The 26,279-nt window shown below is 39.8% G+C and overlaps 1 protein-coding gene across 1 annotated transcript in view; it reads left to right on the top strand.

Annotated features, from left to right (window-relative positions):
- Positions 1–3,519: 3,519 nt before the first annotated feature.
- Positions 3,520–26,279, top strand: part of ZDHHC13 (zinc finger DHHC-type palmitoyltransferase 13) — a 52,206-nt gene continuing 29,446 nt past the window's right edge. Inside the window, exons 1-5 of the mRNA XM_052662058.1 lie at positions 3,520–3,608; positions 18,493–18,638; positions 21,732–21,854; positions 24,046–24,123; positions 25,525–25,669. Coding sequence (XP_052518018.1) covers positions 3,582–3,608; positions 18,493–18,638; positions 21,732–21,854; positions 24,046–24,123; positions 25,525–25,669 — 519 coding nt within the window. The 5' untranslated portion in view covers positions 3,520–3,581. The remainder of the gene's footprint in view (positions 3,609–18,492; positions 18,639–21,731; positions 21,855–24,045; positions 24,124–25,524; positions 25,670–26,279) is intronic.

Below are 26,279 nucleotides of genomic sequence, written 5' to 3'. Positions count from 1 at the left end.
GATTCTCCAGGCAAGAACACTGGAGTGGGTTGCCCTTTCCTTCTCCAATGCATGAAACTGAAAAGTGAAAGTGAAGTCGCTCAGTCATGTTCGACCCTCAGCGACCCCATGGACTGCAGCCTTCCAGGCTCCTCCATCCATGGGATTTTCCAGGCAAGAGTACTGGAGTGGGGTGCCATTGCCTTCTCCACAGAAACAACCCTACTGACACCATAATCTTGGATTCTGGCCTCTAGAATTGTGAGAAAAATTAATTTCTGCTGTTTAAACCAGCCAGCCTGTGGTACTTTGTTATGGCAGCTCTAAGCCAACTAATATACATGGTAAATAATGGCAAAGTTTGAACTAGAAGCCAGGTCTGCTGCGTGTGTGTCTTCAGTCCTTTACCTGGCCACCTCCAGCTGGCCCATTTGGTACTCTCTCCACCCACTGCTGAGGAGGATGATGACAACGACAATAGCAGCTAACCCATATACAGTGCCTATTAGGTTCCACGCACTCCAAGTACTTTACGTACAATGGCTCATGTAATTCTCCCAACAGCCCTGTGAAGTAAATACTATTATTTTCCCACTTTTATATTTTACAGATTAAGAAACTGAAACACAAAGAGATTGAGCAACTTGCCCAAGATCATATGACAACTCAGTGCTGGCACTGGGATTCAGGCCCAGATGGTCTGCTCCAGGAACATGCCCCCTACCATTAGGCTATTCTCCAGTGCTATGTCAACATGCTGAGCCAGAGGCATTTTCAAAGATGAGAGGTAAGGATGGCATTTCAAGGCCTCACTGGGTTTGCTTTCCTTCAGCCACTAGCTAAGGATATACCCATCCCAATCTGAAGAAGCTCAATAGAGGCATTAAAAAAAAAAAAAAAAAAAGACAGACTTGAAAGTGAAACAACCAAACAGCTTCTGCCAAAGCACTTTGAGGTAAGAGACATGGGTTAGAATCCTTTCTCCACCACTTACCAGCTGAGTGATTTGGGGTTTATGGAATCAGTCTGAAACACAGTTTCTCCTTCTGGAAACGTAGTAAGTGATCAATAGACAGAGCTCTTATTAAGCGCAATGACCATGCCCAAAGGCTCTCTCCTCTGTGAAACCTTGCCCAGTGTCTCATGCTAGGGTGTTCAACTTGATTGCTTGCTCCACTGGCTCTCAAGGGAAGTTGCTTGCACTTCTATTTGCCACTTAATTTGTCCTTCCTTGTATCATAGAAGTTGATGACACACCTATCCATCCACCCATCCGCTCGGTAAAATTGTACCAAGCATTTTCCATGTCCCAGTGCTGTGCCAGGCACCAGGAGTTCACAGGTGGATACAATAAGGCCCCAGCCTCGAAGACCTTGGGCTTTCGGGGCAACTCAGGACTGGATGTTCCCAATAGGTAATGGCACTATAATAATAATAATAACAGTCAAGCTTTACAATTATACCATATTACAATATTTATCACAGGAAAAACCAGCACTTTGTTTTTTTTCTAGACATTTATTTTATGGTTTAGAACTATTATAGTAGAATAGAGGAGACATAATTCTTTCAATCTTTTTCCAATTTAACTTCCAAAGGTTTGGTTTGGCAACAGATACATTAAGGAATAATTGCAAAGACTATATTAAGTGCTGGGTTAGAAGAAGCCCTAGTGTTTTCTGGAGGCTGAGGTAGGTGAGCCCCATTTCCCCAGTGGACTCCCAAGGGCAGAAGCTAAGTCTTCACCTAGCTTCATATCTGTCCTTCAGGCTGAATAGAGGTTAGGTGTCAGCTACTTCGGTGCAGTTCACAAAAGGATGTGGGGAGTGCGGATGGCGGCTCTTCCCAATCCATCTGAGAGATGGAACTCATATATTTTTTTCTTTTGCTGAGGAAACAGAGCCCCAGAAGTGAAAGAGACTTGCCAAAGGTCACAGGAACAGAGTAGCAAATGTTTTAATAGTTAACATTTATTGGTTCCTTCTTATGTCAAACATTGGCTAAGGGGCTTTACATGCTTTATCTCGTTTAATCCTTCTGACAATTCTGTGAAATAAGTACCCTCATTTTCTCCATTTCACAGATGTGGAAATTGTATGCCAAAGCCTTTGACTGTGTGGATCACAATAAGCTGTGGAAAATTCTGAAAGAGATGGGAATACCAGACCACCTGACCTGCCTCTTGAGAAACCTATATGCAGGTCAGGAAGCAACAGTTAGAACTGGACATGGAATGACAGACTGGTTCCAAATAGGTAAAGGAGTATGTCAAGGCTGTATGTTGTCACTCTGCTTATTTAACTTCTCGGCAGAGTACATCATGAGAAACGCTGGGCTGGAAGAAGCACAAGCTGGAATCAAGATTGCCGGGAGAAATATCAATAACCTCAGATATGCACATGACACCACCCTTATGGCAGAAAGGGAAGAGGAACTGAAAAGCCTCTTGGTGAAAGTGAAAGAGGAGAGTGAAAAGTTGGCTTAAAGCTCAACATTCAGAAAACGAAGATCATGGCATCTGGTCCCATCACTTCATAGGAAATAGATGGGGAAACAGTTCCAGACTTTATTTTTTTGGGCTCCAAAATCACTGCAGATGGTGATTGCAGCCATGAAAGTAAAAATGCTTACTCCTTGGAAGGAAAGTTATGACCAACCTATACAGCATATTGAAAAGCAGAGACATTACTTTGCCAACAAAGGTCCGTCTAGTCAAGGCTATGGTTTTTCCAGTGGTCATGTATGGATGTGAAAATTGGACTGTGAAGAAAGCTGAGCGCCGAAGAATTGATGCTTTTGAACTGTGGTGTTGGAGAAGACTCTTGAGAGTCCCTTGGACTGCAAGGAGATCCAACCAGTCCATTCTAAAGGAAATCAGCCCTGGGTGTTCTTTGGAAGGAATGATGCTAAAGCTGAAACACCAGTACTTTGGCCACCTCATGCAAAGAGTTGACTCATTGGAAAAGACTGATGCTGGGAGGGATTGGGGGCAGGAGGAGAAGGGGGCCACAGAGGATGAGATGGCTGGATGGCATCATGGGCTCGATGGACGTGAGTCTGAGTGAACTCCTGGAGTTGGTGATGGACAGGGAGGCCTGGAGTGCTGCGATTCATGGGGTCGCGAAGAGTTGGACACGACTGAGCAACCGAACTGAACTAAGAGACGGTTTCACAAGGCCATCTAGCTATTAAACAGCCAAGTCCCGATTTGCACTCGGCAGATGGTGCTTGACGTTGGAATAACAGCCAGATCCTGGACCTGTACTAGGGGCAGGATGAGGCATGCGGACAGGTGGACATCTACCTGGGCAAGCAGTGCACAGCCTTGGCCAGCGGCTCTTAGCACCCGGCGTGGGCGAGGCGTGGGCGGGGCCTCCGACTCGCAGTTCTCCACTAGCCTCCCTGGCGGCGCGAGACTCCCGCCCTCAGCCGAGCGGAGGGCATGGATTGGCTCTTTCGAGGCCGATTGACGGCGCAGCGCTCGAGACAGGGACGCGGTGGAGGCGGAGTCACAGAAGGAAGTGGGAGTAGAGACGGCTCGAGGCGGGCTGGCCAGCGGGCCGCCGCCGCCACTTTGTCGAGTCGCCGCCGCCACTGGGGAGATGGAGGGGCCGGGACTGGGCTCGCAGGTGAGTGCGGTTGGGCGCAAGCGTCTCAGGGGCCCGGCGGGTGGCCGAGGGGAGGAAGAGACGGAGGGCTTGGGTGTGAGTTAGCTCCCAGAGGGGCCTCAGGGAGCGGAGGGGCAGGGTCCAGGGAGGGGGGAACCTGGAAACGCCGAGAATGATGCAGGGAATTCTCTCTGAGGCGACCGCGAAGAAAAGGCGAAGACACAGGGTGAGTGCCATACCGGCTCTTCCGCATCCATCCACCTTAGGGCCGGGACTGCTCTGGGGCCTGGGAGGAGAGGGAAGCCGTGCCTGGGAGAGGTGTCAGGTGACACACCTGAGTTGGACCAGCCCTTCATGACCTTGGCCTGAAGTCTGTGAGGTTCTCTTCATTTCTTTTTAGGCCGAGGCGCCTGGGAACTTGCCTTAACCCCACCCAGCCCTGTTCTAGCTCCCTGTTGCCATATCCTTGCTTACTCCTTGAAAGAGCTGAGGCTGTTTGTTTAGGCCGGAGAAAACGGGGTGGAGAGGGAGGTGCGTGATAGCTATCTGCAAAATCCCAAAGGACTCTGTGTGTGGCGGAGGTCGTGCTGGAAGCCAGATGTAGTTTCAGAAAACAGAAGGGGCCAATGGGGAGTGACAGGAGGTACATGTTAGCTCCAGGAGAACTAGATTTTTGTCCTTTTTGTTTATGGTCCTGACTGGCATATTATAGCTGTTTACTTAGTATTTGTTGAATATATGAAAAATACTCAGGTTCAGCCAGGGTCTAGTGAGTTCTTAGCATATATATGCCAAATGCTTTTGTGTGCATTATTAGTTACAGAATTGAAACATCCTTAAGAAGGTGATAGAATCCCCATTTACAGATGAGAAAACTGAAGCTGTCTCCAGCTGGAGTGAATTGGGTAGCAGATTTTTCTGTCCCTAAGTGGGATTCAAGCAGTTTGAGATGATTGGCTCAGTGGGCCTCTCTAAAAAATGTCTTTGTCATCTTGAGAATGTTCCTCATGCTCCCCTTTTCCCTCCATTCTTTCAGCAAGCTGATGTAAGATTAAGTGAGGAGCAAAACAGGAGGGAAGTTGTCAAATGTTCTTGCATTTTGATAGAATAAAAAAGGTTTGCAAGCAGACCAGATATTACAAAAGAGGGTAGAACCTTCACATGGAAACTGTCTCCTTTGTTTGTTTTCTTCCCCCTTAGAGTTTCAAGGAAAAGTTAGTAGGAGTGATTATCATATCTTAATTACTACCACTCATTTACAGAAGCCTTTAAGTGCTTAAACTTCATTACCTGGTGCTTCAGGAAAGATTGCCCTGCTTGAATTCCCTGCCACATGGAGGGAGAGCATGATTCAGAGGTTGAGATTAAATGGGACAAGGTAGAAATCGTTGTTGTTAATAATAATTGCTATTAACTTTTTCAATAATAACATAAAGAGCTTACCTATATACGATGCTCTACAGCTTGCAAAATACTTCTGTATTCTTAATCCTCACTGTGACTCTGTGCGGTAGGGAGGGATTGTTGCTTCAGTTTTAGAGAGTAGAATTGAGGCTCAAAAAGTTGGGAGTCATGGAATTTCCCTGGAGGTCCAGTGGTTAGGACTCAGTGCTTTCACTGCCGTGGTTCAGGTTCATTCCCTGATTGGGGAACTGAGGATCCTGCAAGCTTTGTGGTGAGGCCAAAAAAAAAAAAAAAAAAGTCATTTGTTAAAAGTCAAATAGCTGTTAAGTGACAGAGCCAAGACCTCATTCATTCTACCAGGGGTTAAGCATTGTTACAGGTGCTGGAGATTAATTGGTGAACAAAACAGATAAGAACATTCCTGCTCTGGTTGAATTTGGTTCCTCTGATTCCAGCTGAAAGGTTTTTTACCAGCATTTGCCTTTATTCTCTGGACCCCAGTTTCCTCTCTGACCTCATTTTTTATTAATACTGCTTTCTTGCTCAATCAACGAAAGCCACACTAGCCCCAAGGCCTTTGTACTTACTATTTGCTCTATCTGGAAAACTCTTCTCATATATTCACATGGCTTACTCCCTCCGCTTTTGTAAAGTCTGGACACAAATGTCATGGCAATGTTGGCAGGCCCTCCCCATCATAACCACTATCTGCAGCATTCCCTAACCCCCTTCCTTTATGTTTCTTCTCTGCATTTAATGTCATTAACATACTCTGTAAATAATTGCCTAGTGAATAAACTTGGATACTTAACTCTGTTAATGCCATGAGAAATTTTAATGGTTATCTGTCCAATCTCTCTTTCTGTCTTTATTTGATAATGGTCAGGATTTTGAGCCTCATGAGAGTTTAAATATGGTTTTCTAGATCTTGATTTTCTCTTTAATTAACTTTAATGGTACTTATATACTATTTAGAAAAAGTAATTGGATTCAAGATATCTCCATGTGAGAAATACCTCTTATATCTTAAGATGTTCCAGTCATCTACTGCTGCTGCTGCTGCTGCTGCTAAGTCACTTCAGTTGTGTCTGACTCTGTGTGACCCCATAGACGGCAGCCCACCAGGCTCCCCCATCCCTGGGATTCTCCAGGCAAGAACACTGGAGTAGGTTGCCATTTCCTTTTCCAATGCGTGAAAGTGAAGTCGCTCAGTTGTGTCCGACTTAGCGATCCCATGGACCGCAGCCTACCAGGCTGCTCCGTCCATGGGAGTTTCCAGGCAAGAGTACTGGAGTGGGTCGCCAGTGCCTTCTCCAAATCGTCTACTACTGTGTAACAAACCATCCCAAATCATAGCAGTCAGGATTTTGGCCAGGGGAAAGCAGGGATGGTTTGTTTCTGTTCCACCATGTCCGGAGCCTCTGCTGGAAAGACTTGTCCCCTGGGATGACTCAGGCTGGTATCATTTGGTGGTACCCTCAGTCACATGTCATGATGATTTTGAGCAGGGACACCTGCACGTGGCCTGGGCCTCTGGACAGCATGGTGGCTGGGCTCCAAGAGTGAACATTTCAAGAGACAGAAAGAGGAAGCTGCCGGTTTCTGAGGCCTGAGCCTGCCGAGTATCACTGGCCAAGTGTCACTTCTGTGGTATTTTATTATTGAAGTAGTCAGAGAGCTCAGATTTGAGAGGGAGGGACATAGATTCTTTCCTCTTGATGGAGAAGTATCAAAGAACTTGGGGACTTTGTTATAATAATCACCACAGATGTGTTCATAGCTGTCTTACAGAATTTTATAATATCTTGTTCTGCTTTTTCTGCTCTGTGTAGAGGAGAGTATTCAGCTAGCTACAAGTCTTTTTTTTTTTTTTGGTATCCCTGCCCCTCCTTTTCTTTTTCTTATTTTGGACTGTGTTTGTTGTGTTCAGGGCCATATCAAGGTGTTTCTCAAACAGTGACCGACACATCGAGTAGGCATTCAAGAAACACCTGGTGAATGAATGAATGGATTGTAGCAAGAATTTTGTCTTATTCGTCCTTTATCCCTAAGTACCTAGTACCCTGATTGGTATATAGTAGGTGTTCTTTTGGAGAAGACAATGGCACCCCACTCCAGTACTCTTGCCTGGAGAACCCCATGGACGGAGGAGCCTGGTAGGCTGCAGTCCATGAGGTCGCTGAGTCGGACACGACTGAGTGACTTCACTTTCACTTTTCACTTTCATGCATTGGAGAAGGAAATGGCAACCCACTCCAGTGTTCTTGCCTGGGGAATCCCAGGAACGGGGGAGCCTGGCGGGCTGCCGTCTATGGTGTCGCACAGAGTCGGACACGACTGGAGCGACTTAGCAGCAGCAGCAACAGCAGCAGGTGTTCTTTACATTTCCCTGAGTGAATGATTAATGGAAACTCTTATGAGTTTGGTGGTGTCTATTGCTCAGCCTATTCTGTTACCTTAATATTGTAGGCAGCCATATTATCAGTTAGGCTTCCACTGCCACGAAGGGTGTTTGTTTATGCAGTGATGCCTTTACCAGTACACATGTCAGTAGTAACTACTGTAACAGCTCTTCTTAGAACCGTAAACATGGATTTGGAAATAACTTTATAGCTACATTGATCTCCTCCTTTCATTTTACAAATGTAGAAACTGAAGCCCAAAATCAGGTAGATGATTAGCAGCCATCATACAGCCAACCTGAAATCTGAGACTTGGACCTTGTTCTCAGGGAGATTTTTCCTTTCAGCGTGGTAAAAAGGAAACCACTAGAGAAAACTTAAAAAACATTTTGTAAGCTAACCAGCAAGTAGTTTCTAAGAAGGGTGTAGGATCACAACAAACTTTGCTTTAACCTTTGTGTTGGGACTCCATGGTTGTTTTCTATAAACATTTTATGTGACTGTCCCTGAAGTTAACCTCCCCCCAAAGCAGGTCATTTCCTTTCTCACCTGTAGCTCTTACGGCAGAATTTTGAGAGGGAGTGGTATCTAGAGCAAAGAACATAGCTTACAGCTGTGTCCTCTAAGCTTTTTTGATCATGCAGTCCCGTCAGTAGAGCAGTTTTGGGCTTGCACCCCTAGAGTAAAGCACCCTGCAATGTGAAAAGCAGGAATTAAAGTTTTCATGGTTGTAAAATGACCTGTATTGTGAGATTAAGGGAATGATGAGAGGCACGTGCACTGCATGCTGGCTGGAAGCTCAGGCCTCCAGCTGCACAGTCCAGATCATCCAGATAATACTGACCGCAGTTTGCTGTCCCTTGTTGGCCCCTGACCAGTTAATTTACGTGTTAACAGGGACAGTCCTGGGGCATGTGGTGAGCTGGGACGTAAAAAGTTCAGCTCCCTCTGTTTGATGTACCTGGGGCCTGGGAGAAGGAGCCAGTCTCCAAATCCATATTGTCATGTTATTACCGGATTTGACAGTATGTTTCTAAATTATACTCATAAGTGAATAGCTCAGTATATACTCATGGTAAGGTTTTGAATTAAAAATACTAAATATAAGTCTGCTTCAGATCAGCGTTTTTGATAATTTGAAATTTTTTTGGAGGAAGGCTGGCCTTTTGTTAGATCAGATTAGACCGTCTCTGTTTCACTTCTTGTGGCCAGTGGAGAGCACCTGTTATGACAAGGGTCAGCTCTGCCATTTTCTTGTTTGCTTGTACTTGTATCAATACTACTGTTATTATTTCAGTTCATCGTTTCTTTGGAGTAATCAGTGTAAGCCACTTGCTTATTTGGGGAAGGATAGTTTTAAAATTAGTTAGTAGTTAAAATTAGGTAATATACCTTGAGAATTACTTAGCCTGATGAATACCACAGAATGGTGAAGGTCCCATTGTAATCCCTCTGGGTGTGGGCTTTTACGCTGCCCCTAAATTACCTTGTGAACAGACCATGAGGAGTGACCTGCTTGATATACAGATTGCATGAGTCTTCCAGGACTAAAAACTCATAAAGATTAAAGAAGACAAATTTATAAACTTTTGTGGCTTTCCCTCCCCCCTTTCTAAAAAATACAGAAGTTATTATAATAGCAGCTTTAACATTTTTTTCTGTTAGACTGAATGGGTTACTGAGTGCTTGGCCTTGAGTGCACTTGCCTCACTTTGGAGACTGTTGGCTTTGAAACCAGGCTTTGAGTTTATGTAATCCTCTTTAGCTTTTACTCTGATTTGGCTTTAGGCAAAAACGACATGAACACAAAGCACCTCCTATTATCTACTCTTGGTCACCAATTTTTGCCGTTCCATCACATACTGCTTCAGTTATCACTTGAAGTATCTCTTTGTCTCTGACTTAGCTGCCCCATTAGACTTAAGCTCCTAGAGGATACGCACTAATGCCTTGTGTTCCTAGCATAATGCTTTGCACGTCATAAAAACACAGTAATTAATTGCTGAATAAACTGTTCATAATAAATAAATAAATGCTCTTTATATTGAAATGTATAATCCTCCTCAACTTTCTGCATGAAAAATGAAACTGATGTCCTTAAAGCCCTGAGGCATAATGAGAAGTAATACATTTTAATCTATATAATATACAACATTTATTTGTGATGAAAAATCTGTATATAAAGAAAGGCTTAATCTTCTTAATGTATTAATGGAAAAAAGATACACAATCCACTAGAAGAACAGACTGAAAAGGCAACCCACAAAAGAGAAAATATGAGACAATAAATGATAAACAATTAGGGGCATGTGTGATGCAAAGCAAGATGCCATGTTTTTTAGCCATCAGATTGGAAAGATTGTAAAAAGATTGATAATAATCAGTTATGGGGAGGTTTTTGGGAAAAGGAACACTTAATACTTGCTGCTGGGAATGTGAATTAGGGAAGATAACTGGTCAGTATCTGTTTATGTTTAAAATACATATGTATTTTTTTGACCCAGCAGTCCTGTGTCGGTGAATCATTGTTAGAGAATGTATACAATGTTAATTATAGGGTTGTTTAGAGAGTGAATGCTGAAATCAGCTTGCATGTCTAACGTCTAATTGTGCCAGATCTTTACAATGGAGTAAGATTCAACTATTATTTACTGACCCCAGGGCTGTACATGATATATTGTTAGGTGAGACAGGCAAGTTGATGAATAATTATATAATCAAATCCCATGTTTGAAGATGTTTTGTTAAATATAAGAAAATCATAAAAACCTGGGTATGCTCTATGATGTTATATATATTAAAGTATATACAGATAGTGAGGAAAGATATATACCAAAGTGTTAATAATAGTATCTCTACTGGTACAAGATTGGAAGGGAGAGTCCAGAATATCAGCTAAAGTGTTCATGTCTGTATTGCTGGAGCTTTAAAATGAGTATGAATTACTTTATGATTTAAAAAAATTTAAGTTTTATATAAAAAGCAGACTGATTTCTCTGTCATCTCCATCTGCTGTTTATTGAGACTGTAGAAATTCTGAGTAGAGTTTAACTCTTTCTTTGATCTTTTGTCTTCTTTCAGTTGAAGGTAGTTACATGTGATATGGTAAAGAGAATCCTGATGTCTTTTTGATGTTTTAATCTCACTACGTATATGTTTATTTTTATTTGTGTGAGTGTGTGCATGTTAAAATAAGAGTTTCATGCAGTGAGGTTGAATTTACCAGAGAAGTCAGAACTTGTGTATTCAAAAAAACACTTGTGATTCTAGCTCTGGCTAAGAAGGAGCAAAGAACACTCCACCCTGTCTGTCCCCATGAATGGACTGGATAGAATAGAATGCTCTTTAAGGATTCTTAAAAGAAAATTGTAGCAGGCAGAGCAGGGGGAAAGACTGGAATTCGAAAAACCACTGAACCAGCAGCTAATTTACCTTTTTCCCATCTGAGTCCCCTCCTCCCCACCCCCAACCCTGGGACTTGAATCCTGGCAGTGAGCATCCCTGCAGACAGGAGTGCTCATGGAGAAGCCCTCTAGTTCAGGTTCAAGGAACAGGAAAGTGGTCTCCTGGCAGCGCAAGCACCTGAAACCCTGAGGGAGGAGAACTTCCTCTCTGAGCAGAGGAGTTGCAGTCCCAAAGCAGTGGTTGTTAGAAGTGACAGCAGAAGCATGATCCATGAAAGAAAAAAAAAAATCGCTACATTATACTTCATTAAATTGAAAATGTTTGCTGTATGAAAGAGACTTAAGAAATTGGAAGATAAGCTACAGATGGGGAGAATATATTTACAAATCACATATCTGACAAAGGACTTACTTATGTCTAGCATGTGTAGTATAAGGATCTCTCAAAACTTAGCAGTGAGAAAATAGCCCAATTAAAAAATAAGTAAAAAGACAATTCACCCAAGAAGAAACACAGATAGCAAATTGCACATAAAATGACACTCAGCCCCCATTAGCCATCAGGGATATGCAGTCTGAGGCCCTGATGAAACACTACTACACGTCTGTTATACTGACGGGAGAGTATCAGTGCCAGAGGATGCGGAGCAAGTGGAACTCTCATAATTTGCTGACGGCAATGCAAAGTGGTCCAGCCACTCCGGAAAACGATTTGGCAACTCCTTATAAATTTAACGTCTACTTACCAGATGGTCAAGCAAATTTCGCTGTTAGAGAAGCAAAACATATGTTCACACAAAATGTATGTTTATAGCAGCTCCATTTATAATTGCCAGAAGCTGGAAACAACCCAGGTGGGTTGTTTAAATGGATAAACTGTGATACATTCATGTAATGGAATACTATATAGCAGGAAAGGAACTATTACTAACATATAGTAACTTGGATGAGTCTCAGCATTATGCTGAGTGCAAGAAGCCAATCTTAGAAGATTATATTCTGCATGCTTCCATTGTTTGACAGTCTGGGAAAGAAAAAAATAAGTAATGAAGAACATATCCGTGGTTGCCAGGAGCTGAGGTAGCTGAGCTAGAGATGTGGCTTAAAAGGAAGATCCCAAGGGAGTCTTTTGAGGTGTTGGAACTGTTCTGGATCCTGATTTTGGTAGTGGTTACAAGACTCCACATGTGTTAAAATCCACAGAACTATATACCAAAAGGTCAATTTAACTGTTAGATAACTTAGAACAAAAGTACTGATCCCTTATGAGTAACCCATTGAGGGATTATGAACTTCTTTCAGTAAACTTATCATTTCTTTAACCTTTTTTGGAACTCCTGGAGAATTGATGTAAGCACATTTCACATATCTTCAATTTTCTATTCTTGATGTGTATTCATTCTTTCAGAGTTGTTTTTAAACAATGAGAAATTCAGAGACAGGGCTGGTGAATAAGGTGGATAAAGGTCTGGTAACAACTTTATGGTATCTTTACCATAGATGGGACTAGAAAATAATAAGCCAGTTTGGATTTCTAGGAATGATTTGCTAGATATTTGATGAACCTCTCCCTTAAATGCAACTAAACATGCTGGATACAGTAGAAAATCTTGTTAAGTATTTTATATTGTATATGCTATTGTAAATTTTAAAAAAGATCCCTTTGGGTTTTCTGTGTATATGATCCTGTTGTCTGCAAAAAAAGGTGAATTTGCTTCTTTTCTAATCTGTATGCATTTTTTCTTTCCTTTACTCTTATTCTGTCCAGGACTTCATCACATTATTGATTACAAGCAGTGATAGTGGGCATTCTTGTTTTGTCTCCGTCTTTACAGTTGAAGCATTCAGTCTTTTACCATTAAGTGTGTGGTAGCTGTAGATTTTTAAAAAATAATTTATTTATTTTTGGCTGTTCCCTAGAACAGCCAAATAAACACTCAGTTTCTTTCATAGATAGCGTGCTCTCTGTTGCTGTGTGTGGGCTTTCTCTGGTTGCGGAGGGCAGGGAGCGACTCTGTTGCAGCGCGTCAGCTTCTCCTTACGGTGACTTCTCTTGTTGTGTTTAGGCGTCAGTAGTTGGGGTGCATGGGCTCAGGAGTTGTGGTTCCTGGACTCTAGGGCACAGGTCCAGTAGCTGTGGTGCATGGGCTTAGCTGCTGGCAGCATGTGGGATCTTCTCAGACCAGGGATCATACCCGTGTCTCCTGCATTGACATGTGGATTCTTTACCATTGAGCTACCAGGGAAGCCCTGTAGATTTCTTAGAAATGCTCTTTATCAGGTTGAGGAAGTCCCCTTCTTTCCCTAGCGTGCAAAGAGTGTTTGTCATGCATGGGTGTTGAATTCTGTCAAATGCTTTTGTTCTGCTGAATTGAGTATATTTATTTTGTGAAGACGATGGATTGTACTGATTCCTTTTGAAATGTTTAAGCTTGGTTGTAATGTATATTATCCTTTTTATATTTGAATCACTGAATACAATTTTGCTGACATTTCATCAGGATCGTTACATGTGTGTTCATGAAGGGTATTAGGTCTGTAGTTTTTGTTACTGCGAATGTCTGTTGGTTTTATTTTGGGGATCATGCTGCCTCCTAAAATGAGCTAGGAAGCAATTCCTCTGTATTCTGAAGGAGCTGCTATCGTTTCTTCCCTGAATGTTTTCATAGTGTTTGCCGGTTAAAAGTTATGTGGGCCTGGAGTTGTTTTGCTTTTGTTTAATGGGAAGTTTTTGTTTAATATTTTTATTTATTTACTTGACTGCACCAGGTCTTCACTGTGGGATGTGAACTCTTCGGTGTGGCATGTGGGGTCTAGTTCTGTGACCAGGGATCACACCTGGGCCGCCTGCATTGGGAGCACAGAGTCTTAGCCACTGGACTACGAGGAAGCCCCTATTGGGAAGTTTTAAAATTATGAACTCAGTTTCTTTAATAGATAGAGTGCTACTCATTTCTTTTTAATTCCATTTTGATAACTTATGTGTTCTGAGAAAATTTTTTGCATTTCATCTAGGTTATTGAATTTAATGGCATAAACATGAACCCAGAAGTCCCTTATTATCCTTTTAGTGTTTGCAGAATCTTGTAATAGTGTCCTCTTTTTTAAACCTGCTATATGTCATTGACATCTTTATTTTTGATCAGTCTGGAGGTTTATCAATTTTATTGATTTATTCCAAAGAACCAGCTTTTTAAAGAAGAACTTTACAGTCTGTTTTTGTTTATTGTTTTTAGTAATTTTTATTTATTTTGGTTGCCCTGGGTCTTCATTGCTTTGGCGGGCTTCTGAATGTCAGCAGTCAGGGGGCTACTTGTCATTGCGATGTGTGGGCTTCTTATTGCAGTGGCTTCTCTTGTTGCGGAACACAGGCTCTAGGCACGTGGGCTTTAGTAGCTGTGGTGCATGGGCTCAGTAGTTGCGTCACACGGGCCCAGCTGCCCTATGGCCCATGTAATCTCGCGACCAGGGATGGAACCACGGGCAGATTCCCATCTGCTGCACTACCAGGGAAGTCCCAAGAATAGCTGTTGGTTTCAGTGATTCTGCATTTTTCTTCTTTTTTATATTTCATGATTTCCCTATCTTTATTGTTTCATTCATTCTGTTTTGGGTTTATTTTCCTTCTCTAGGTTCTTAAGGCAAAAGCTTCTGTCATTTAGTTTCTTCTTTTTTCCCATTCAGTTGCTCAGTCGTGTCTGACTCTTCATGACCCCATGGGCTGCAGCACGCCAGGCCTCCCTGTCCATCACCAACTCCCGGAGTTTACTCAAACTCATGTTCATTGAGTCGGTGATGCCATCCAACCATCTCATCCTCTGTTGTCCCCTTCTCTTCCCGCCTTCAATCTTTCCCAGCATCAGGGTCTTTTCCACTGAGTCAGTTCTTCGCATCACGTGGCCAGAGTATTGAAGTTTCAGCTTCAGCATCAGTCCTTCCAATGAATATTTAGGCCTGATTTCCTTTAGGATGGACTGGTGCGATCTCCTTGCCATGGACTCTCAAGAGTCTTTTTCCCATTATAAGCATTTAAAGCTAAAAATTCACTGTATTTACACCTGTGTTGTTTAGTTTCCCAATATTTGAGAATATTCCACACATCCTTTCGTTATTGATTTTTAATTTAATTCCAGCTGTGGCCAGAGAACATACTCTGTATGAATTCAACCCATATAAGTTTGTTGAGACATGTTTTATGGCCCAGTATATTATCTGTCTTGATGAATATTCCATGTGTACTTGGAACACATATCTATTCTGTTGTTGGGTGGGATTTTATGAAAATGTCAGTTAGATCCAACTGGTGGATAGTGTTAAGTCTTCTTGGTGGCACAGTGGTAAAGAATTTGCCTGCCAGTGCAGGAGAGAGGGTAGACATGAGTTTGATCCCTGGGTCTGGAAGATCCTCTGGAGTAGGAAATGGCAACCCACTCCAGTATTCTTACCTGGAGGATCCCATGGACAGAGGGGCCTGGCGGGCTGCAGTCCATGGGCTCCCAAAGAGTTGGACACGACAGCGATTGAGCACGCACACATGCATCTGTTTCTAATTTCTCTCTTTTTCTAGTAGCTGAAAGAAGTGTTAAAATTCTCAACTGTAATAATGAATCTTCCTGTTTTTCTTTTCTGCTTTATGAATTTTGAAGTTCCTTTTGGGTACACGTGTATTTAAGGTGGTTGTATCTTCTTGCTAAATTTGCCTTCTTTATTATTTTGAGATGTCCCTCCTTATCTCTGGTAATATTTCTTGTGTGATGTCTACTTTGTCTTATATTAATATAACCATTGAATTTTTATGCTTATTTTTTTTTCATGGCATATCTGTTTCTAGCCTTTACTTTTAACCTATGTATATTTTGTATTTAATGTGAGTTTCCTGTAGATGACATGTAGTTTTCTTAGTGTTTGCTTTTTTTTTATTTTTTATTTTTTTACTTTACAATACTGTATTGGTTTTGCCTTTTTAGAAATCCAGTCTAACAAACTGTCTTTCATTTGGTTTTCTTTAGACCATTAGCATTTAATGTGATTATAAATATAGTTTCATATAAATGTATTACTTTATATGTTTTATCCCTTCTCTGTTCTTTGTTCATTTTCCCTCTACTTTTCCTGTAGTTTGAAAAATACTGATATGTTTTAAGTATTTTATTTTATTTCTGCTATTGGCTTATTGCAAGACTGTATTTATTTAGAAGTTGCTCTTGGGTTTACTTATCACTGTTTATCGGCAAATACTGTTTTAAGAATTTCCTGTAACAATATACTTCTGTTTTTTGTCATCAAGAAATTAAAAAAACGTGGAAAATTCTGTTATGTTGACCCACATAATTACACATATTTACCCATGTAATTCTGTCATTCTTTATTTCTTTGTATTGATTCACATTTTTATCTGGTATTATTTGCCTTTAGCCTGAAGAACATCCTTTATTATTTCTTGTAAGATAGTGTCTGTTGGCAGTTTTCTTAGCTTTGATTTGTTTGAAAAAAGTGTTTCTTTCATTCCTATTTTTCTAGAATATTTTTGTTAGTGTTTGCAGGTTAAGTTTTTTTCTTTTAGATTTTTAAAACTGTCTTGCTTTTGTCTTCTGGCTGGTACTTACTGATTAGAAGTCTGAGTTCATTCTTATCTTTGTTTTTTTGAACATAATGTGTCTTTTTCCTTGGACCACTATCTTTATCATTGGTTTCGAGTAGTTTGATTTTTATGTGCCTTGGTGTAGTATTATGAGCTTGGTGCCGCTTGGGTTTGTTGAGCTTGTAGGAGCCGTGGGTTTATAATTTTCACCAAATTTGGAAGATTTTTGTCTATTTTTTAGTGAAATTATTTAAAAGTATTTCCTCTTCCTCTTCTGGGATTTCATTTATACATTGGGATGTAGCCTTAGGGTGTATTTGCCATGACTTCCTGAAGCAGATGCCTGGTGACCTTCCTGCCATGGCTCTTGACCTATTACAACAGAATACTTTGGTGTCTTTTGCAGATGGCCTTTGTTTTATGACAGAAATATTTGGTTGGTGTAAATGTTATTGCGGTTTCAGACCATGAATGTTATATCATTATAACTAGGTTCAAGCACATCTTTATTAATAGGAATCATTACAGTCAGCACGTTTTTGCCAATGAGAATAAGTGTGTATATTCCTGTAGTGTAAAAATCTGTGCTTTGCAATTCAACAAACTCTTGAAAAGCATTTTCTGTCTCTTGCTGGTTTTGGAAGGATTTTCCTTGCAAAAAGTTGTTGAGATGCTTGAAGAAGTGATAGTCATTGGTGAAAGGTCAGGTGACAACGAGGGCTTCCCTGGGTGGCTCAGATGGTAAAGAATCTGCCTGCAAGGCAGAAGACCCAGGTTCGATCCCTGGGTTGGGAAGATCCCCTGAAGAAGAGAATGGCTATCCACTCCAGTATTCTTGCCTAGAGAATTCCATGGACAGAGGAGCCTGGTGGGCTAGAGCCCATGGAGTTGCAAAGGGTCAGACACAACTGAGCAACTGACACTTTCACTTCAGGTGAATATGGTGGATGAGGCAAAACTTTGTAGGCCAGTTTGTTCAACTTTTGAAGTGTTGGTTGTGTAATGTGTAGTCGGGCATTGTCCTGGAGAAGAATTGGGCCCTTCGTGTTGACCAATGCCACCTGCAGGGATTGCAGCTTTCTGTTCATCTCATCGATTTGCTCAGTGTACTTCTCCGATGTAATGGTTTCACTCGGATTCAGAAAGCTGTAGTGGATCAGACTGGCAGCAGACCACCAGACTGACCACGACCTTTTATTTTGGTGCAGGTTTGGCTTTGGGAAGTGCTTTGGAGCTTTTTCTCAGTCCAGCCACTGAGCTGATTGTCACCCGGGGTTGTATAGAATCCACTTTTTGTTGCACATCACAATCACAATCACCAAATGGTTTGTTATTGTTGTGTAGAATAAGAGAAGATTTTTTTGATTTGCAGTCAGCTCATGAAGCACCCACTTATTGAGCTTTTTCAGCTTTCCAGTTTGCTTCAAATGCTGAATGACCGTAGAATGGTTGATATTCGGTTCTTCTGCACCTTCAGTAGTTGTAAGAGGATCAGCTTGATGATGTCTCTCTGTTGGTCGTTGTCAACTTCTGATGGCTGTCCACTGCGCTCTTCATCTTCGAGGCTCTCGTCTCCTTTGCAAAACTTTTTGAAGTACCACTGCACATATTGTTCGTTAGCAGTTTCTGAGCCAAGTGCGCTGTTGATGTTGCGAGTTGTCTCTGCTGCTTTGTGATCCATTTTAAACTTGAATTAAAAAATCACTGGAATTTACTTTTTGTCTAACATCGTTTCCATAGTCTAAGATTAATATAAACAGTAGGTAATAAGTCATTAGCAAAAATACATAGTGAGAAGTATGCATTAAAGTGATGTATAACATAACCACATTTATTTAAGAATGTATTCCAGTGTTGAACGGCAGAGTTCAACAGTGCAAAACCACAATTACTTTTGCACCAACCTAATACGTAATTTGGACTTTTCTAATATTAAGCATCTAATCCTAGTGAATAGAATTAAAATGAAAATCTTCTGTAGGATATACCTCTAAGAATGAAAAACAAATCATTTAATTGATAGATATTGTTGATAGTACCAAATGCTTTATGATGTAGTTGAATGTGATATTGATTCTCTTACTGTGCCTTGTCAAATTACTCTTACTCTTCAGTGCAGGAATCACAGCCATGGCCCTTACCCTCCAGGATTTGGTCGACATGGAGTCTGTGCACACGAAAACAAAGAGCTTGCCAAGGCGAGAGAAGCTGTTCCTCTTATAGAGGATTCTAGTAACTGTGACATTGTAAAAGCTACTCAGTAAGTCTTCCTAATGCTTTGTTTTATCCTTAGTTTCTGTTGAGTTTTAATAACCTATGTGCAGTTCATGGCACTCCTGTGTACACTTTCCTCCCTTCATACTCCAGTGATAGTATGTTTGTCATACCAGCATCAGAGCATTGGATACAGTGCAGCTTAGTTTTTTATTAATGGTCTCTTCCATTAGATTGTGAACTTCTGAGCAAAAGCATGTCTTTTTCATCTTTGTAACCCCAGTGCTTTTGCACAGTTTGTCTTGTATTAGGTGCTCAATAAATGTTCATTGAGTGAGCAGATGGTTTTAAATGACACTCATGCTAGACTCTGAGTTTGAAACACACATCTTAGGCTTTTAAAATATACTACAACCTAAATATGAAGATGAAATAGAAGAATATAACTCACACATATATGAGTATTTTAAACATTTATTGATTACTTTCTGTGTAGCTGTTGTTTTGGGTGCACTAGAAGAAAGTCGGTAAAATAGAAACAGGTTTTCTGACCACTTGAAACTATAGTCGGTTGTTTTGCTTTCACTGAAAATGAAATATGTTTCGAGTTTCTCCTTAAGATTTCCACCTGTGGGTATTTGTATTAAATCATTTCCAGCATTATCACCCTCATGGATCTCACTGTTAACATCTACATCTCTTGCCATTGAATATGTTTTGAAATATTTCACCTGTCAGATTATGTTAATTAGTTGGCCACTTTATTAGTAATCAAATATAGGCCTGCCTGTCATCACTGCTAATCTGCATGAAAGACACTGATGTTACTGCACAAACTTGATATATATCATTTCTGTCAAAAATGAAGATGTTTGGTGATTAGTTAGCTTGTTTGGCTTTAACGTAGACTAATATATTGCTTTATGTTTGTTAAAGAATAATTGACAATTATTTGAATATTCTAATTACTAATTTACATTAACTCTGGAGGCCCTGGGAACCACTACTTTCAGTTCAGTTCAGTTTAGTTGCTCAGTTGTGTCCGACTCTTTGCAACCCCATGAATCGCAGCACGCCAGGCCTCCCTGTCCATCACCAACTCCTGGAGTTCACCCAAACTCATGTGCATCACGTCAGTGATGCCATCCAACAATCTCATCCTCTGTCGTCCCCTTCTCGTCCTTTCCAATGAGTCAACCACTACTTTAGTTGAATTTTGTTTGTATTATTATATGAAGATGAGAGTGTTCTTAAGGTAAATAGATATTTGCTTTAATTAAAATGGAAACATTTAAATGTTTCACTGCTTCCAGTAAAGCTCTGTTATAATAAGTGTGAAAAATTAGGCTCCATCACAGGGAATCTCAATAAAAACTCATGTATCTTTCCTAAAATTTTCTTCAGATCTTGGACTTTCTTAAATGGTTGTAAAAAGATACTTAGGTAATATTTGGGAAGGGTGAAAAAGAGCTAGTTAGGATAGGTGTTTTTGTATTTTCTAAATCATCAATGTCCTAAATAATGTGTACTCTTTATGTTTCTCATGTAAAGGGAATATCTCTCTTTTCTGATTTCCAATTTTTTTATTAATTAAAATATTTTTAATTGGTGGAAAATTGGTTTAAAGTTTTGTGTTGGTTTCTGCTGTACAGCAACACGAATCAGTCATAATTTTATATTTATTTATATATACATATACATATACATATACATATATATATATATATATATCTCCCTTCTGTTCTGAACCTCTTTCCCCTCCCCACCCCACCCCTCTAGGTCATCACAGGGGAGTATTTCTTTTCCAATAAAGTGTTAAAGTTGATATTTAAAAGATGGAGAACATATATATATGTATCATTATCAACAACTCATTTTCTCATTAATATCTTCACTTCACATTGTCAAATGGGTATCTCTATCTTTTTAAAAATGCCATAAAGACAGACATGTACACATTTTTGATGAAGTGGAAGTTATTTAATTTAATGGTGTGGGAAACAGACATTCTGCCATTTGTTTTTATTTTGATCCTTGAAGGCATAGTGAAACATTCAGGTCCCTCTAAATAAGGGTAAGTTTCAAAGAAACTGAATGGTCTAGTAGGACATAATAGTTTCTATTGAAAAGAAATAGAGCTAATGAATGATTTTTAAAATTATTTTAGAATTAAAAAGAGATATTTCTCTCCTGCTTTTCATTCTGATAGTTAAATAACTCTCAAATATCCCTTCACTCTTGCCCTCGTTTTCCTTTTCCATTCCTTTTACCTGAGGCACCCTTTGCTGATCACCTGTCTCTAATACAAGAGCCTCTAAACTGGTCTCTCAGTCTTCACCTAAAATTAGCTTCTTACTGTACCAATGTGATCTTTCTTACAGCCCAAAGCCTGAGTGCTTTCTTCTTTAAAACCTGCGCTGGCTTCCCCTTGAGCCATAAAGACTAAATTTCAAAGCATGGCAGAGAATCATGCAGGCTTTGCCTGCCTCTCCTAGCCTCATCTCCTGCCATTGCCTTTCTTAGGCTTTATGCTTTTGTGGTGCTGAATTGCTTATTATTTCTCCAAGTGTCTGTGTAGTTTGAGATCTCTGGTTTTCATACATGCTGTTCCCTCTGCCTGAAATGTCTTCCCTTCACAGCTTGTATATCGTGTTCCATCTACTTCAGGAAGGGCTAATCATTCCTTCCTTTTCTATGCCTGCACCGTGTCCATGTTTTATTGTTGAATTTATCCCGTTCCAGTTTGCTTTTAGTCTCGCTCCCTTATTGTGAGATCATTGCTTGGGCTTTGTTTGATTCGGGGGTAAGATTATTGTCCAGAGTCAGCACCATGCATTCCTGGTGCGTAGTGGAAGATCCAGTGAAACTTATTGAAAGAGGGAAACTAAATGGTAAAAGTTTATTCCAGAAAATTAGGTAAGTCCAGATAGATTCATCTGTCTCATCAGCTAGTAGCCAAGTTTACTTCTGTTGTTTGGCTTTACATTCCATCCACTTTGTGAATACCTTTGCTAATTATTGTATTTCTGTGTTGACCAAAAGACACACTGGATAAAGACATGGTAAAAGAAAGAAATTTTGATAGCTGAAATTATGTTAATGGTATCATTTATGCCTTTTATTTTCTATCTTATTGCAGATACGGAATTTTTGAACGATGTAAAGAGTTGGTAGAAGCAGGATATGATGTCAGGCAACCAGACAAAGAAAATGTGTCTCTTCTTCATTGGGCTGCCATTAATAACAGGCTGGATCTTGTAAAGTAAGATGAGATATATGTGTGTTAAGTGTGTGTTTTATAATTCTAAACCTTTCCTTCATTTGTCTTTTCTCTTTTCAAGTGCAAGTATGTATGTTGAGCCATCTCTAATCTTTTATTATAAATGAATGCTTGAACTTTGTGCCATGCACAGTGGTTATCATAGTATTGAAAGGGACCTCAGAAATCATCTGGACCAGGACTCTCACTGGCCCAAAAAGAAAAATTAAAAATGAAGTCACAGTTCAGGCAATGAATTTGAACATTTTTGGACATGGAACAACAGGCTGATTCAAAACTGGGAAAGGAGTACATCAAAGCTGTATATTGTCACTCTGCTTATTTAACTTACATACAGAGTACATCATGCGAAAAGCTGGGCTGGATGAAGCACAAGCTGGAATCAACATTGCTGGTAGAAATATCAATAACCTCAGATATGCAGATGATACCACCCTTATGGCAGAAATTGAAGAGGAACTAAAGAGCCTCTTCATTAAGGTGAAAGAGGAGAGTGAAAAAGCTGACTTAAAACTCAACATTCAAAAAACTAAGATCATGGCATCTGGTCCCATCACTTCATGGTAAATAGATGGGGAAAAAATGGAAACAGTGACAGACTTTTTTTTCTTGGACTCCAAAATCACTGCGGATGGTGACTGCAGCCTTGAAAGTTTTAAAAGACACTTGCTCCTTGGAAGAAAAGCTATGAGAAACCTAGACAGCGTATTAAAAAGTAGAGACATTACTTTGCCGACAAAGGTCCGTATAGTCCAAGCTATGTATTTTGCAGTAGTCATGTATGGATATGAGAGTTGGATCGTAAGGCTGAGCGCCGAAGAACTGATGCTTTTGAACTGTGGTGCTGGAGAAGACTCTTGAGAGTCCCTTGAATGGCAAGGGGATCAAACCAGTCAATTTTTAAGTAAATCAATCCTGAATATTCATTGAAAGGACTGGTGCTGAAGCTGAAACTCTAATACTTTGGCCACCTGATGTGAAGAACTGACTCAGTGGAAAAGACCCTGATGCTGGGAAAGATTGAAGGCAGGAGGAGAAGGGGATGACAGAGGATGAGATGCTTGGATGGCATCACCAACTCAATGGACATGAGTTTGAATAAGCTCCAGGAGATGGTGAAGGACAAGGAAGCCTGGTGTGCTGCAGTCCATGGGGTCACACAGAGTAGGACATGATTGAGTGACTGAACAATAACAACATGTTTTTCACAATGGAACAGATAGTTTCACCAAGTTTAAAAGAATCACTGAAATTGTTATATTGTAATAATGCCAGGAGGAATGGATGGGTAGGGGAATAATTTAATAGCAAAATTAAATATGGAATACATTTTAGATTAGGCATGTATTAGATTGTATAACATTATTCCCCTATATAAAGCATTACTGTGGGTTTTTTTTTGTTTTATATCTTAGCGTGTAAAATGTGTATGTGTACATGTTATGTATTATATACATTTAAAATCCTTGTGGTTTAGGAAAGTAAAAATATACTGAAGGTTAGAATAATGAGATATACTCACAGCCATACTCCTTTTCTGTGGAAATAAACTGGTGTGTTGTTTAGATAATATATATGAAGCACAACTTTGAAATAATGAGATTAATTCCTGTAAGCCACAGAAGAAGATAAGTCTCTTTACCTTATAGTTTTACTTTATACAATGTATCCCATCAATGCCTCCAAAATAGAGAGTGAAATGCTCAAAATGTCTAACTTTTCTGGAAGAATTTTGAATTATTTTTTTGCTACCTACTTTTAGCATCATTATTTCCACATAGTAATTCTAACTTTAAGCTGTTAGCTGTGACATAGTTTCACCTTTCTTCTTGCAAGTTAAGTAGAACATCTGTAATAGAAACCTTTTAAATATAAACCATTGCAAGAAATTTGTGGTTAGAATAAGCAGAGAGTAGTTATTGTGTGTTTAGTTGTAAAGAAATACTCATGACAGCAGGAATAATTACTTACATGATGAGAATATTTCACCAGGGATCTGTTTGATGCTGTTATGTGAATCTTTCAGACTTCTGCAGATCTGAGTGTTTTAGAGAGGGGCATTATTATAATTTCTGTTTCAAATACTTTTATTACTAAGAAAAATGGATGTTTACTTTCTTAGTATGAATTTTAAATTTTAAATCTTATTTTCATTTATGTTTGCTCTTAACAGGTTTTATATTTCAAAAGGCGCTGTGGTAGATCAGTTGGGTGGTGATTTAAATTCAACTCCTCTTCACTGGGCCATCAGGTAAAGGTTTCTTTAAATACTGAAATTGCTGTTCAGAATCAAAACTGACTTACGTATTTTCTGAACATTAAAGACCAGCACTTTGCAATAGAATTTTCTGTGAAGATGGAAATGTTCGTGTTGTCCGGTAAAGTAGTGCCACTAGCCACATGTGAAATGTAAAGTATGGCTAATGCCACTAAGGAATTGCGTTTTTAATTTTGTTAATTTTAGCTAATTTGCATTTAGTTAATTTTAGCTAATTTGCATTTAAATAACTATATATGGCCAGTAGTTCATATTGGAATTGCAGTTACAGACCACTTGAAAGACTCTTTTGTTTTCACTCCTTCATTAAAAAAAATATACAGTTTTAAAGAGTTTCCATAGATGATGTTTTTGTGTTTAATTGAGGGCCCAAACTAAGTCAAAGTAAATATTTTTAATATTTGATCACATGGACAAATGTGGTAGTTTAGTGAGTGCAAACTCCATCAGTTCTTTTCCCTGATATGTACTGGTATCTGAAGCTGAAGTTAGTAAGTGTCTATTTGGATACTTAGCAACTTCTTCATCTTTCATTTTAACTCCATGCTCTGTGATCGGTGGCATTGATACGAACCTGAAAGTGAAGTGGATAATTGTTCATTTAAGGCAAGGAGTTGAATCTTTTCTCTGGAGTTGAGAATTTTGAAGAATCTGGAGTTAGCTCATCCCCTTAAGCTACAGTGCTTTACATAGAAATGAACCATATTCAAAGAGAAATATTTAATTCCTAAGAACAGTATTATCACCTGTGGTCTGGGAATTGTTACCCTTCATTCAGAATACCTGTTTCATGATTATTTTTTGTTTTTAAAATAACGGCAAAGTCCAAATGATTTTTAATTTCCATTTTTATTGTTAGTTATGTAAAATTATTTACACATGGTAGTAGTCTTAATAAGGTAGATTGGTGAAAGGGAAGTCGCTCAGTCGTGTTCAACTCTTTGCGACCCCATGGACTGTAGCCTACCAGGCTCCTCTGTCCATGGGATTTTCCAGGCAATAGTACTGGAGTGGATTGCCATTTCCTTCTCCAGGGGATCTTCCCAATCCAGGGATTGAACCCGGGTCTCCCTCATTGTAGACAGATGCTTTACCATCTGAGGCACCAGGGAAGTCCTTAAGGTAGATTGGAGGTTATTATTAATAAGCTTATTACCTGCACTCAAGAAGGACTGTCCAGATAGTTCTAAGTTTCGAATATGTACGTAAAAGATATTTAGAGAAGCTCCAGTGTTTTAAAAATCTGTGCACTGTTAAGAAATACTCTTTATATCTAACCACAGTCCCTTATGTCTTAGAAATGCTAGTTTCTCCCTAAATTTTTCTCTTTTGCACTATAGAGTACAGTATAATTCTTGTTCTTTCTTTTTCCAGACAAGGGCATTTACCTATGGTCATATTATTACTGCAGTATGGTGCAGACCCCGCTCTCATTGACGGAGAGGGATTCTGCGGCATCCACCTGGCAGTGTTATTTCAGCACATGCCCATTATAGCATATCTCATCTCTAAAGGACAGGTATGTTTTGAGACATATTTTGTATTGCAGCTGTTGTAAATCTGAAAGGACTCAGAGGATCATTAGTAATAGTCCTCATTTTTAAGGTATACAAATCATTTTACAGATACCTGAATGTTCAAATACTAGCCTCAGTAAGTCTAGCTATTGAATACTGCTTTTCCAGCTTCACTGGAGCAAAAAGGATAGGTCATTTAGCTCAGTAACATATAATAGTTGTTTCTGAAACTTGTAAGCTTATAATAGTTTTTCTTGTGATCCCAGTAATTTGCAGAGTTTTTCAAAAAACATGACTTTAAAGCCTGTATTTTTCTTTTGGTTGAATGTGGAAATGGTAGTCAGATCACTAAATTAACCCATCATTTGCTTTCATTATTTGAGGCCAAGTGGAGACCAGTTTGAATGCATGTTTCTTATTGTTCCCTGAAGTAATCCCATGGAAAATGACTTGCCTTAAGAGATATTCATTTATGGCACTGGTTAAATTATGGGTTGTTGGCAGTGGGCGTTTCACTGTCAGTTCTGCTTGCCTGGGATATGCTTTCTGGTAACAACTAGTTTATATATCAGTAGTTTTGTGTAGCAGGAATGGAAGCATGTTTGCACAAAT

Source organism: Budorcas taxicolor, chromosome 25 (genome assembly GCF_023091745.1).
Source record: "Budorcas taxicolor isolate Tak-1 chromosome 25, Takin1.1, whole genome shotgun sequence".
Taxonomy (NCBI): Eukaryota; Metazoa; Chordata; class Mammalia; order Artiodactyla; family Bovidae; genus Budorcas; species Budorcas taxicolor.
Note: the sequence above shows the minus strand (reverse complement) of the source record. Positions and strands in the feature narration are given on the sequence as shown.